The sequence below is a fragment of the Grammomys surdaster genome, unplaced genomic scaffold (assembly GCF_004785775.1).
Source record: "Grammomys surdaster isolate TR1022 unplaced genomic scaffold, NIH_TR_1.0 372, whole genome shotgun sequence".
Lineage (NCBI taxonomy): Eukaryota > Metazoa > Chordata > Mammalia > Rodentia > Muridae > Grammomys > Grammomys surdaster.
The window spans coordinates 7,965,899-7,979,807 of NW_021604791.1; the positions used below are offsets into that span (position 1 = coordinate 7,965,899).

General features: G+C 41.9%; 1 protein-coding gene across 1 annotated transcript in view; it reads left to right on the forward strand.

Annotated features, from left to right (window-relative positions):
• The first annotated feature begins 182 nt into the window (after nucleotides 1-182).
• The window catches only part of Chic2 (cysteine rich hydrophobic domain 2), a 38,218-nt gene continuing 24,491 nt past the window's right edge, over nucleotides 183-13,909 (forward strand). Inside the window, exon 1 of the mRNA XM_028780823.1 lies at nucleotides 183-367. Within this exon, the coding sequence (XP_028636656.1) occupies nucleotides 249-367 (119 nt within the window). The 5' untranslated portion in view covers nucleotides 183-248. The remainder of the gene's footprint in view (nucleotides 368-13,909) is intronic.

The following is a 13,909-nucleotide window of genomic DNA, read 5'->3' on the forward strand; positions in this document are numbered from 1 at the left end:
GCAGCGCTGGCGGCGGCGGCGCTGGCGGGGGTGGTGGCCCCGGCGGATGTTGACATTGTGTTGTTCCTGCCCACGGTAATGGCGGCGGCGGCGGCGGCAGCGGCGGCGGCTGGGATCGGGTCTCCTCAGTAGCCAGAGCCGACCCTGCCGAGCGCCAGCTCCGCGGCCTCCGCGCCCGCAGCCTCACCAGCCGTTCCCCGCGGCCGCCCCAGAGCCAGGGCCCCGGGCGGGGGGCTCGCAGGCGCGGGATGGCGGATTTCGATGAGATCTACGAGGAGGAGGAGGACGAGGAGCGGGCCCTGGAGGAGCAGCTGCTCAAGTACTCGCCCGACCCGGTGGTGGTCCGCGGCTCCGGTCACGTCACGGTGTAAGGCCCTGCGAGGCTAGGACGAGGACGGGAGGCGCGGGCTGGGTGGGCCCCAGGACCCCTCGGGGTCGTCCTTCTCTGAACCCCCAGTCCCCGGTGTCTGGCGCGGGACAGGGGCCTTCGGGAAGCTCCGGCGATCAGGAAGTGAGAACTTGCTCTGTTTCCATTTGTTTAGGACTCCCAAGTGGGGACAGACACTGCCTCCCCTCCCCTCCCTCCCTCCCTCCCACAGCCCCGGAGCAGGCCCCACGGCCGGCGGGGTGTGTGGGATCCCAGCCGGGAAGATGGGCTCTTTAGGGTCTGCTTTATGGGGCCATCCGTACAGGCTAGAGGTGCACATAGATCTTAATGGGATCCATCTTTGTTATTACCCCCACCCCCGTTATTCTTTGGCACTCTGTCTTGACTTACAGCCCATTGACATATGGCTCAGAGGTCAGATCTGAGGTGTAAGATCCCAGTGGCAATTGGTAAATGGGGTTCACTGTCGTGTGTCTGTCACCCGTAACATACAGGACTTCCCAGTTCCTCAAGAGTAGATTTCTGCAAGACGGATTCAAGTTCCTGTCAATTATGGATGATAGGAATATACAGGTGGACGTAAAAGTAGGAAGATACATTCATTTACAACGGATTGCAAGTACTGAGTTTCCTGTAATCGTTCTGCTCTGGGACAGGGACCTAGGTTGGCTTCTTTGATAAGGGCTCCTGTAAGGTTTATTAGCAACATGAAAAGTTCAATATTATTCAAACAATAAGGGATAAAAGCATTCTGAAAGGTCATGACTAATAAAGGAATGTAGACTTGAGGCAAATAATGAGCTGTCCGGAAGAAGGAAGTTTTGTAACATTTCCCTGATAAAATCCGGAGTTTGTACAACTTAGGGTATTGATACTCTTTTGCAGCTGCTATCTCCAGTTACAAAGTCATAGCTCAAACTTCCTGTACTTGCATGTCACTTTATCACTGATATAAAAAGGCAGCGAGTCTGAAGATGTCTGGAGCGTTTTTTTTATTGTGTTTTGGTGTAGGGTGAGTGGGGTTTGCCGTGAGCAAGGCAGTGAAACAGGTAGGCTCCTCCTAAGATTGTCTCTTTGTTGTTGAGAGCAGCCATCCTGACTGGCCATGTTGTTGTTTGGGTATGCTTGCTTATGTAATGCTTTGGTTTCTTAGCACCTGTTAACGTGTGTATTTAGGTGACTTAACAGGGTAAAAACACTGCATAATTATTGTCCCAGTACCTGGGTAAGGAGGTGGGACTTCACCATAATAACAGCTCTGTTTTAACTGTCAACACAAACTTAATTAAGGAATATTGCCAATTATGAATAATACAGTTTAAATGTATATCATAATGCTTTTAGTTTAACTCTTAGGACTTTTTTTCTTTTTATTTGAAACTTAAAGGACTACAGGTGCTTTTAGAAGCAATTACAAACAAACAAGAAAAGGACACAGTGGTATGTACCTTTAATCCCAGTACTCAGGAGTCAGAGGCAAGTGGACCTGGGAGTCGCAGGCTCCCCTGGTCCTCAGGGCTACATAAAGGATTTCCAAACTTTTTCATGTTGTCTGTGGTCTTTCTTTTTTGTTTTTGTTTTTTTGGGTTTTTTTTTGAGACAGGGTTTCTCTGTGTAGTGTCTGTGGTCTTCCTTAAACTCCTCCTGTCTAGTCAAAGCTGGCAGAATTTTATTTACAGAGGCTCAGCTAGGGCTGGAGATGTAGCTCAGTGGTAGAGTGCTTGTCCTGGGTTCAGAGAAGCCAAATAAAAATGTTCAAGTGCAGTTGTAATGTCTCTTCTGTTCAAGAAGAAGAAAAGCTAAACAGTTCATTGGGAAATAGAATAGTCAGAGTGTTCAGATAGAAAGTAGTTGGCTATTGATTAACAGAATGTGAAGTAATTATTAGTGGTTCTGTCTTGTCTGTCAGAATCACCTGGCTTGTGCTCAGGAAATACTGGCCTTTATTATTACCAGCGTTAGAAATAAGTACTTCTGTTTGCAAGACTAGCAGTCATTTAGTCTAGTTTATCTCCCACTGAAACCATCTGGAGATCCCCTGCTTCTGTTCCAGCCCTTCTCCAGGCCAAAGGTCCACGCTCGTGAAGCTCTGGTTCATGAGTAGGTTTTCATGGGGTTGGAGGAGGAGGATGTAGGTGGTTTTGATTTGTAGTGAGGATTCTGCTGCAGACACTGGTGATGGTGGTGTTTGCCACCTTAGCAGGAAGCCTTGATATGTTTGTGATCTTCCTTAGACACTTCTGATAGGTAGTAACCTTCCTCTGCCACCTTTATATAAATTACTCATCTGTGTCTCCTCAGTTCACAGGATGACAGCTGTAGCTCATACCTTTCCATATTAAGGAGTGAGATAAAGTATGCAGAGGACACGAGTGTGTGCTGCTGTCCTCGGCAGACACTCGTCTTTATTAGTAATTACCCTCCTCAGGTGGTTCTCCACTTTGAGAAACATTTGGGTAAAATATAGATTAAGAATTCAGCATTGCCATTTTCAAACCAAACTGATTCATTTAGCTAATTTTTTTTTGTTTTATTATTCTGAACCAACGTGTATATACATGAATCTTTGCTCAGTGAAAGCCTGATCAATCCTGTTTTGTGGTGATACAGACTTATATATTAATGTAAGGCTTATAAATGACCATCATGCATCATGTTAGGCATACCAGACTGTATAGCCAAGTTTGCACCTGCAAAAGATTTTGAAATTTGTGCTCATATGTTACTATAATTGTATTTCGTTTTCCTTTTTAAGTATTAACAGGAAAAGCGATTAATAATGCTAGTAAGTCATGGGCTGGAGAGATGTCTCGGCAGTTCAGGGCATTTGTCGCTCCTACAGAGGACCAGGTTTGGTTCCCAGCACCCATGGTAGTTTACAACCATCCATAACTCAGATTACAGCAGTTCCAACAAAACACTCATGTACAAACATAAAATGAATACATCTTTACAAAGTTAAAATTAGAGTAAACCACATAAGCTTACTTCCCTTTTAGCTAAGGAGTTGATTAAAGCATTCTTCCCTTGTCACTTTGAAAGAAATATTATAAACAGTTACAGTATCATCTCTAATCCAGGTCAGACTGAAAAGATTCAGGTCTACCTGTATGCTTGCTTTTGCAGTTGAGTATTTCTAATTTTTCTTAATAAGCTCACTATTAATCTAATTTGAGAAATCATTTTATTCTTTTGTAGTATGTTCTTACTTGATATTCTAGATGAGTAATATTTTTTATTTTTGATTTGCATGTAATAGGAGAAATCCTTTGTAGAAACATATTGAAGAAAAATCATGTATAGGAAAAGAAAATGATAAATTCCCATGGTTTCATACTATGTACATACATGTAACTTGGAAGACTGGAAGAAGAAAAATGTGACAAACTTACTAGATACTGTTGGTCAAACTGATTGGTACTCTTTTTATTGGAAGGCTGTAGTAATGTAAAGCACACTGATGAAGCAGCCAGTCACAGCTCAACAGACTGCTGAGTCCAGAGGAACCAGTGTGACCATTACAAAACACACCACATGATATGTCAGTATTTACTAAGTTTACTCCAACCCATTTCTTTTATTCTCTAAACCACCTTTCTTATGTTGCTTGATGGGATAGAACCACAGGAAAGCCATGGTGCTCAAGGTCAGCCAACTTCTAGCCAGTTAGGTTTAGTAGTTGGTGGCTACTCTGACCATGTTGAAGAATAGTTTATCCGGCCAGGGGCCAGGCCCAGAAACTGTGAAAAGGACATACAAATGGTTTGCTGGATGGTACTGGTTTATAATTTTAATTTTTGTAGATCTTTATCTCAGATTTCAAGTTTTTTTTTTTTTAACCGTGTTATTTACTTTGCGAATGTGTATAAGGGCATGTGATCTTGGGGAGGTGCTATGGATTCTTGTCAGGCTTGGCAGCAAGCACCTGTGCCTACTGAGCCATCTTTCCAACCCCACTTTGATATATCATAAGGATGATAACTCTTAAGGAATGTGTTAGTATAAAAGAATCCTTAAAAGTTGAGGAAATGAATTTAAAAGTAATTCAAAGCTTGTGTTTGCTGTGTAACCTACCATTGTTGACTGTGTAATAGTCATTGTTATCTTATTTCAGACTCATCCTGTATCTGAACCAAACTTGAGGCTCTCCTAGAGTGGGCATTATCTTTGATTTTTAACTTAAGTCTTCTCATTAATTTGTTAAGTAGAATTAAAATGCCTTTAATCCCAGCACTCAGGCAAAGGCAGGTAGATTTCTGTACATTCGAGGCCAGATTGGTCTATTTTAGTGAGTTCTAGACCAGCTGTGGAGAAATCCTAGCTTATGAAAATAGAAAAAAAAGTAAGTAAATAAACTTAAGCAAAAGAAATTATAGAGGCAATTAATTTGATGAAGAATCTGAAGGAAGACAAGCTATGCATGTGCTTTAATAGGACAACTACTAAATTTTAATGGGTGAACTTTGTTGAAGAAATGAGAACAGAGCCAGCTAGTGACTCAGTGGATGGAAGCCCTTACTGCTCAAGCCTGGTGACCAGACTGTGTCCCTGATCCCTGGAACCATGCAAATGTGGAGGGGAAGATCTGACTCCACAGAGTTGCCTTCTGACCCCACATGCTCTGTGGTATATACTCCCTCTGTAAAAATAAAATAAATGAGATATATGGTAGTGAGCTGAGGTTTCAGAGTTTTACTGTATTTGAACTTGAAACTTTACATATGGTTTGAATTCAGAGTTTTAGTTAGATTTGAACTTATCAAGAGATGTGAAATTGACAAGTACTTTTTTATATGACCGGCTAAGAAGAGTACAGGGACTAAATAGTGAAAAGTAAATTGTGCATACTTATTTATGTTGATAAACAGTACTCCAAACAATAACTTAAATAATACTGCTCTAAAATTTTGAGAGACACCTTGATTTCATATTGTTACTATGTTACAGTCCTTGAACTGAGTAAGAGATGAGCTCAGGAATCTTTGAATTCAGGTGTAGGGACTGATGTATATAACCCCAGTGGAGGTAGGGAGACCACTGAGAGCGGGGATCTGGCCTGGACTAGAGGGCCTGCCAGCCTGCCTGCTGCCTGCCTGCCTGCCTCTGTTTGTCTTTCTCTGTGTCTCTTTCTCTGTCTCTGTCTGTCTGTCTCTGCCTCTCTCTGAGACTGTTGTCTATCTGTCTCCGTGTGTATCTTTTTGTAGCGTATCCTGACTTGAAGCTGAAGCTATCCTCCTGCCGTAGCCTCCTGGGTGCTGCCTGAGACACTACTCCTGGCAGGTTTTTGATTCATTAGATAGGTGTATTAGGCTTTGTTCTCAGAAAGGTTAAGCTTTAAATGTAGTGTGAACAACTGATGCTCCTGAGTATCTGTATACTACTGTTTTCTGTGGAGGATTATTTTGCTCACTTGACTCAGCCAGAATCCTCAGGCTAAGTCTAGGGTATGTGTATTTATGAGGCAGGATCTCGATAGGCTGCTCTTGAACTCCTGAGCTGATGATGGTAGTCTGGCCTTCTGAGTCGTTGGACTGTAGACATGCCTCTCTTACTCTTCTCTCTTCTAAGTGTTTGTGTGTAATGAGACGCTAGGTGTTTCCTGTATCAGACATATTGTATACGTAATGGGGGATGCCCTGGAAAGATACCAGGAGTGGTTTTGATCCTTGGGTATGTCCTAACTGACCATAGGTGAACTTTTCTGAACTTCAGTTTGCTCATCTGCAAAGGGGACAGTACCTACTTTGGAGCTTAGGTATGAGAATCAGGCTATAAATGTAATTTTATGACCTGGACTCATCATAGGGATTCAACAAATTATTTTTTATCATTTGTATTTTATCCCTGTGTACACATGATTTCATTATTTTTAACCATTTGAAAGAAAGAAATCATCCAACATATTACTTTCCTGCTTTATTTTCACTTTTTTTCTCTTCTTTCTTCTCTCTTCCTTCCTTTCTTCCTTCTTTCTCTTTCTTTCTGTCTGTCTTGTTTTTTTTTTTTTTTGAGATAGGATCTCTCTATTTCGATTTGGTTATCTTTGAACTACGTAGATAAGATTCCTCCCACACACTCCTGGGAATTTAGGTAGGTTCTGTGTTTTCTACTTTAAAACAAGATCTTGAACATAAAAGCAGATGACCAGGTTGACTAAAGGGATATTTAATCCAAAGACAACCTTATCAGAGGTTGTGTGTAAGACCTGCCTGTTCTAACGGCACAGTCTACCTCTGTGGGCCGCTGCTGTGCTTCCTTCCACTAGCTAAACTGCTGTACTTGCCAGTGAAACAACCGATCCTACAGGATTTAAGAACTACAATTTTTTTGTTTGTTTATTTTGTTTTTCTCGACAGGGCTTCTCTGTGTGTATCTCTGGCTGTCCTGGAACTAGCTTTGTAGACCAGGCTGGCCTTGAACTCACTGATCCACCTGCCTCTGCCTCCCAAGTGTTGGGGTTAAATGTGTATACCACCAAGGCTGGCTCTTAATTCTTTATCACTACCTTATATTTAGCATATGTTTTTTGTTTGATTCATTGTTGTTTCCAAACCTGTTTTACGTGGTGTTGGGGAGCAGGCCCTGGGCTTCATTTACTCTAGACAAGTACTACCATAGAAAACTACTACCATAGACAAGTACCACCAATTGAGCTGGTCTCCAGCCCCACAGGTATTCCTTAAATTCCCATTTCATGCCAGGTGTTATACAAACTTTCAAAAGACATGAAGATTTTCCTGTCATGTGGCTTACAGTTAGTAGGTGAGTGATAAGTGAAGATTGCTGTGAAGATGACCAGTGAAGGGTGCTGTGATGGGAAGTAATGTGGTTGGGGAAAATGGTGTTAAGGAGGATAAAACATTCTTATGAAGAGCACTCTGAGTCTAGAAGATACTGAGATGGAAACCCATGAAGTCTGAAGAAGAGTTAGATTATAGCTACAACTTACAGAAAACAGGATTGTGACTTGAAATTGGAGAGTTCAGTATGGGCCAGAGATGATATAAAAGAGCACATTCTGTACCGTAGTGGCTCCACTACTGAGGAGAATGTTAGCATTAAATTGAAGAGGCTGCTGCAGCAATCTGGGTGAAATATGACAGTTGCCTGGCTGGGTCTGTCTTTAACAGGTAAAGGAGGTATTGCAGTTTTAGGTAGAAACCATCAAATTTTATAAAGCTTTTCCATAAAATAGAGAAAAACATAGTAGTGACTACCTTTCCATTTGTGTATATGTGATTCATTTGATTTGATTTTGGCTCTGTGGTGGAAGACGTCAAAGAGTCTGCCCTTAGTCTGATTTGGGATCATTTTTAATGACATATTTGGATCTCCTGTTGCTATGGTTTCTAATGTGCCAAGAGAGCAGCTAACATGCCAGGGGAGCTTCCTCCTAATTTTGAAGTGAGATCATGTGTGGAATGGCATTCTTCACTACAGTGCATCTGCTGTTTGATGGCTGTTTGTTTCTTAGATTTCAGGGAAAGATCTACATTGAAGGCTGATTTGGAGTCCCAAGGGCTGAAATGGTCTGATGTGTCCTGAAAAAAACATACATTTAGTTTTTTGTTTGTTTGTTTGTATTTTATGTGCATTTTTCCCTTTTTATTTTTGCTTGCTTGTATGTCTATGTGAGGGTGTCAGAATTCCTAGAACTGGAGTTACAGGTGTGAGCTGCTATATGGGTGCTAGGAACTGAACTCAGGTCCTCTGGAAGAGTAGCCAGTGCTGTTAATTTCGGAGCTATCTTCCAGTCCCCCCTTTTTCTTATTTTTTAAAGTTCTTTCATGTAGCTTACTTATGGTAGAGATGGCTAGACTTTGATATAATTTCCTTTTTTCCCCTTTTGTTGATCACAAGTATGTATCAAAGTTTCCATGTCCTGGAATTCATTGTAGTTCCAGCTGGCCTTAAACCTGAGGATACCTCCTGCCTTGCCCCTGCCTCCTGAGTGCTGGAATTGTAGGTGTGTGCCACACTAACTGGCAAAGCCTTCTGTCTTTTCTTTGATCTTGCATTGTGTTTATGATGAAGTCACTTCTGGGTTTGTTCAGTGAAGGAATTTTCATATATTCAGCCTTCTTTGCCTTTTTATAGTAGCAAAAGTTATTTGTAATTACTGATTTTGGTGGCCTATTCTGCTAGTAAGCTTTCCATTACTGTAACAAAATGCCTAGAGTAACTAATAATATTTTATTTCACACCTATAACTCCAGTTCTAGGAATTCTGACACCCTCATATAGACATACAAGCAAGCAAAAATAAAAAGGGAAAAAACGCACATAAAATACAAACAAACAAACAAACAAATAAATGCCTAGAGTAATTAGTTATATTTTGGCTTACACATGGGGTGGGGAGAGTGAAGGAGGACTGACACTAAAACTGTCCTTTCTACCAGCAGTTGTCTTATTGTTTTCCATAGGACATGGGCTGCATTTCCAACACCCACAGGGCAGCTCACACTGGCTGTAACTCTGGTCTCAGAGGATCTAATATCTTAGACGATCCTAAGCATGGTTCAGAATGTGGTCTCAAGCCGGGCGGTGGTGGCGCACGCCTTTAATCCCAGCACTTGGGAGGCAGAGGCAGGCGGATTTCTGAGTTCAAGGCTGGCCTGGTATACAGAGTGAGTTCCAGGACAGCCAGGGCTACACAGAGAAACCCTGTCTCGAAAAACAAACAAACAAACAAAAAAAAAAACAACAGAATGTGGTCTCAAAGTTAAAATGAGACTGGTCTACAACTGCAGAGGCTGTGTCTTCTGGTAGAGAGGAGCGTGTGTGTGTCCGTGTATACGCAGGTGTGTGCGCCTGACTGTCAGTGTCTGTCCAACTGCAGGGGGTTTGTATCTTCTTTCAGCCCTTGTTGAGCTGTATTGATATTCAAACACATATGAGATGGGTGGTGTTTAAAGCGTGGTTGATAAACATCAAAGTCTGTTAATTTCTTCCATGGTTATGATTTCATCTCCAAAAATAGAAACAAAAAAAAATCTGATTCCATTAAGCTTAAAGTCCAACATTAGGAAATATATTCTTTTTTTTTTTCACTTACTGTCTGTATAACACATGTGTTTAGTTTGAGTCTGAAATTTTTAGTTCATTTGTGCATAGGTCTTGTCATAGTGATGGAAGGTAAAATTCTGTGAATATGGCTGAGTGTCTGAGAGGAGTGCTAGGCTGGAACTTCTTCTATCCAAACTGAATACATAATCTTCTGTCTAAAGCAGCTTCAAGTATAGCTTTTTTTGTGTTTAGTTGATGGTAGACCTAGTGTTATTTAGACTAAAAAAATTCTTTGAAAGATTTTTGTTTGAGTGTATATTTGTGTGTGTATGAGTGTCTCTATGAATGTGTGTGTATGCCCGCAGAGGTTAGAAGCAGTTCGTGGACCCTCTGGAGTGGCAGCCACTGGTGTAGGCACTTGTCCTAGTTTGTCTCTGTTGTTGGGTAAAAACCATGGCCAGAGCATCTTTTAAGGAAAAGATTTATTTGTTTTACAGGTTACAGCCTGTCCTCTAGGGGAGGTGAGGCAGGAACTGAAGCAGAGACCATGGAGGAGTGCTGCTTACTGGCTTGCTCCCCATGATGTGCTCAGCCTGCTCTCTTATACACCCCAGGACCATCTGCCTAGGCACCCACATCACCCACAGGGAGCTGGGACCTCCTACATTCCCAGATGACACTAGCTTGTGTCAAGTTTACAGAAAACTAGCCAGTATAGTCCCTCATAGAGCAGAAAATTTGACACATCTTAGAAGGCTTTCTGTATCCAGTGTGTCAAGCAACCCATCAGTTGTCTTTGAAACCTAACAGGGTTTGCTTCTTTTGCCTGAGACTTAGTACTTTTTCCTTTTACACTCTGCTTCTTTCCCTTTACAGCCTCACTGACACATCTGCCATGAAAACACTTGTGAAATGTAATTCAGCTGTATCTCTTCTGTATCAGCTTCCTGATACAGAACCACATCTCCCAGAGTCCTTTGAGTAGCCTGCAGCACTCTCCCTGACCTGGCCTGTCTACCATGTGAACATGCCTCTGACCTCTTTCTTATTTCTGCTTCCAGTTGTACTGGCTTCTTTTCCATTTCTGAATTATTCTAGGCATATTTCTGACCTAGGCCCTCGGTATTGACTAGCTCCTTTTTATGAATACTTGTTTCCAACATCCAGAAGCTAGGTCCTTATCTTCAGACCACTGTCAGTGAGAAGCTTATCCTCCTACTTAAAGTCAGAACTTTCTATCTTCTTCTTACCATGTATAACATCTTTCTTTTTTCATAATTTTATTCTGTCAGAACATGAATTAGCCAGACATGTTAGAGCACAAACTCTTATTTATTTATTTATTTATTTACTTACTTATTTATTTATATGCAGTTAGGATTTACTATGTAGCTGTGACTGGCCTTAAACCTCAAATTCTCTTCATCCTTCTTAATCCTGGGTATGCAGTAGGCATACACCTTTGCATCTTATTCTAGAATATAAACTTCAGACAAACTTCTTATAGAAAGACTTCAGTAAACTTTTTTTATAAGAATAAATAAATTCTTAAAACATTTACTGTTGTATAGCAACTATCCTATGTGTAAAGTGAAGCTCAAATCTTGTAGGGTTTTGTTTTGTTTTATGTTTTTTAATTTGAGGAGCTGAGTATGGTGAGGCACTCCTTTAATTCCAGCACTTGAGAGGCAGAGGCAGGAGAATCTCTGTGAGTTTAAAGCCTGCCTGATCTACATAGCAAACTCCAAGACAGCCAAGGCTATCCAGAGAGACTCTCTCTCAGAAAACAAAACACACTGGGGAAAGCTGGGCTCATGAGATGGCTCAGTGTATAAACATGATTGTTACCCAAGCCTAGCAACCTGAGTTTGATCCCTAGAACCCATGTAAAGGTGAAAGGAGAGGCCCAATTCCACCAAGGCATCCCTTGACCTCCATGTGAACTTTGCGGCAAGGATGTGTTCAAGAATGCACACTGTCTAGTTTGGGTTTTGTTGTTCTGTTGAAACACTATGAGCAAAGCAATCTAGGGAGGAAAAGCGTATTCAACTTACACTTCTATAGAATTGTGATATCCATATCATCATTGACAGAGGTCAGGACAGGAACTCAAGAGGGCAGGAACCTGGAGGCAGGAGCTGATGCAGAGGCCTTGGAGGGGTGCTGCTAACTGACTTGCTCATCATGTTTTCCTCAGCCAGCTTTCTTAGAACCCAGGACCACCACTCACAGCAGGCTGGCCTTCCTCCATCCTTCATTCACTAAGAAAATGCCCTACAGCCAAATCTTATGGAGGCATTTTCCCAAACGAGATTCCCTCCTTTTAGATAACTTTAGCTTGTATTCAGCCAGCACGAACACCATACCAAAAGTATACAGACACACAGACAGACAGACAGACAGACAGATACACACACACGCACGCACGCACGCACGCACGCACGCACGCACGCACGCACGCACGCACAAAGTTTAAAAATGAGGGTGAGGGATTGAGACAGGAGGCTTACTAGTTCTGTGCCACACTGGCCTGTATAGTAAGACCATGCCTCCAAAATAAGTAAATAAATCGAGCTGGCACTGGGGTGGAGCTTTTATGAGACAGCGATTGGCAGCACTCTGGATGCCATCCTTAGCGCTGTAAAAAGCAGAAGCTTAGGACAGCACAGCATTTGCTTCTTAGTCTGCTGTCTTATCGTAGACAGATAAAACTGAAGGGAAGACTTACTTTTCTGATAATATGTTGAATTGATATTTAAACAAGGATTAGAATTCAGGCATTCCCTCTGCATTATATTGCTCTTCCAGTTGCACCACATTAACTTTCTGTACTTGCCAATTCTTGTTTTACCTAATTGGATTGCTGGCTGCAAGCTTGCCATTTCTGTTGAAAGCCTGCTGTTACTGCTTAGCTTTCTTGAAATCAACGTGTTTTCCATACCTTGTTTTCTACATTCTACCTCATGACCTTAGTTGGTTAAAAAGTTGGAAATTTCGAGGTGCGTGAGAAATGGAGGGGGAGGAAGGGCTCATCAGTTAAGAGGACTTGTTACTCTTATAAACGACCTGGATTCAGTTCCCAACACGTATGTGGTGGCTCACAACCATCCCTAGCTCCAGGTCTAGGTGATCTGACACCCTCTTCAGAACTCCTTGGACACCGTGTACACACACGGTGTGCAGACATATATGCAGACAAAACACTCAGAAACATAAAATAGGTAAATCTTATAAAAACACAAAACCACTGAGAGATGGCTCAGTGGTTAAGAGCACTGACTGCTCTCTCAGAGGACCCAGGTTCAATTTGCAGCTTATAGCTGTCTGTGACTACTGTTTCAGGGGATCTGACACCCTCACACATACATGCAGTCAAAACACCAATGTACGTAGAATAAAAATGAATACATTATTTTTTAAAACCACAAAGCAGTGGAGAAGTATGGAAGTTAGATATAGATAGAATCTTAGCACCTAGGAACATGCTGTGACTCAGGCTGCAAGGGGAGCAGAGATAGCCAACCCCAAGTTCAGGAAGAAAGACCCTGTGTTTAAAGATTAGGTAGAGAGTAGTGGAGGAGGATAACCGACCTCCTATTTCAGCCTCCATGTGTGTGCAGAGACACATAGACAAATACATATAAAAACCCCAAACCAAGATGACAAAAGTGCTTTAAAATGCCCTCTTTTGCTTGTTTTTGGTTGGTGTTTTGTTGTTGTTTATGACAGGTTCTCATGTAGCTTGGGCTGACATTGAATTCTTGATCTTCCTGATGCCACTTTTGAGTTCTGGCATTATGGATGTGTGCCCCCACACCTAGTTTCTGTAGTCCTCGGGACTGAACCCAGGGCTTAATGTATGCTAGGCAACGCTATGAGTGTTACTGACCGAGCTGCATTCCCAGCCCTGAAGTACATTCTAAAGCTAGTTGAGTTGTCTCTAAATATTGGTATGTCTCTTGTACGTGCAATTCCTTATTGTCTTAAAAACAAAACTAATTTTTTCTTCATATTTTAATTCTTTTTATAATTATAAAGAGAGGCATAAAGACTACTTACAAATTGGGAAGTTTTATTTCCCAGTGAAGTAGAAAATGAAACTTAGGATCACTAAGATACAAAAAAGGGCTTGTGTTTTTTGTGTAATTGTTCCTAGTTTTCTTTTTTTTTTCTTCTATTTTTGATGTGCATGTATGTGTTGTGTGTGTTATATGTACTTTTAAAATGTGTACAATTGACTTGAGTGTATGTGTGCATGCATGTATGTTACATGCTCTTTTTAATGGTGTGTGCGTACTCGTGCTTATGGTAGACATGGGCTGTCTTTTCCTGTATCGCTGTCACTCTACCTTTATTTTCTGAGATGTAACTCACAGTTACATACACTGTCTCCTGTCTCCCTCCCCCGGTGCTGGGTTTGTGGGTGCTGTGCTGGGTTTGTGGGTGCTGTGCTGGGTTTGTGGGTGCTGTGCTGGGTTTGTGGGTGCTGTGCTGGGTTTGTGGGTGCTGTGC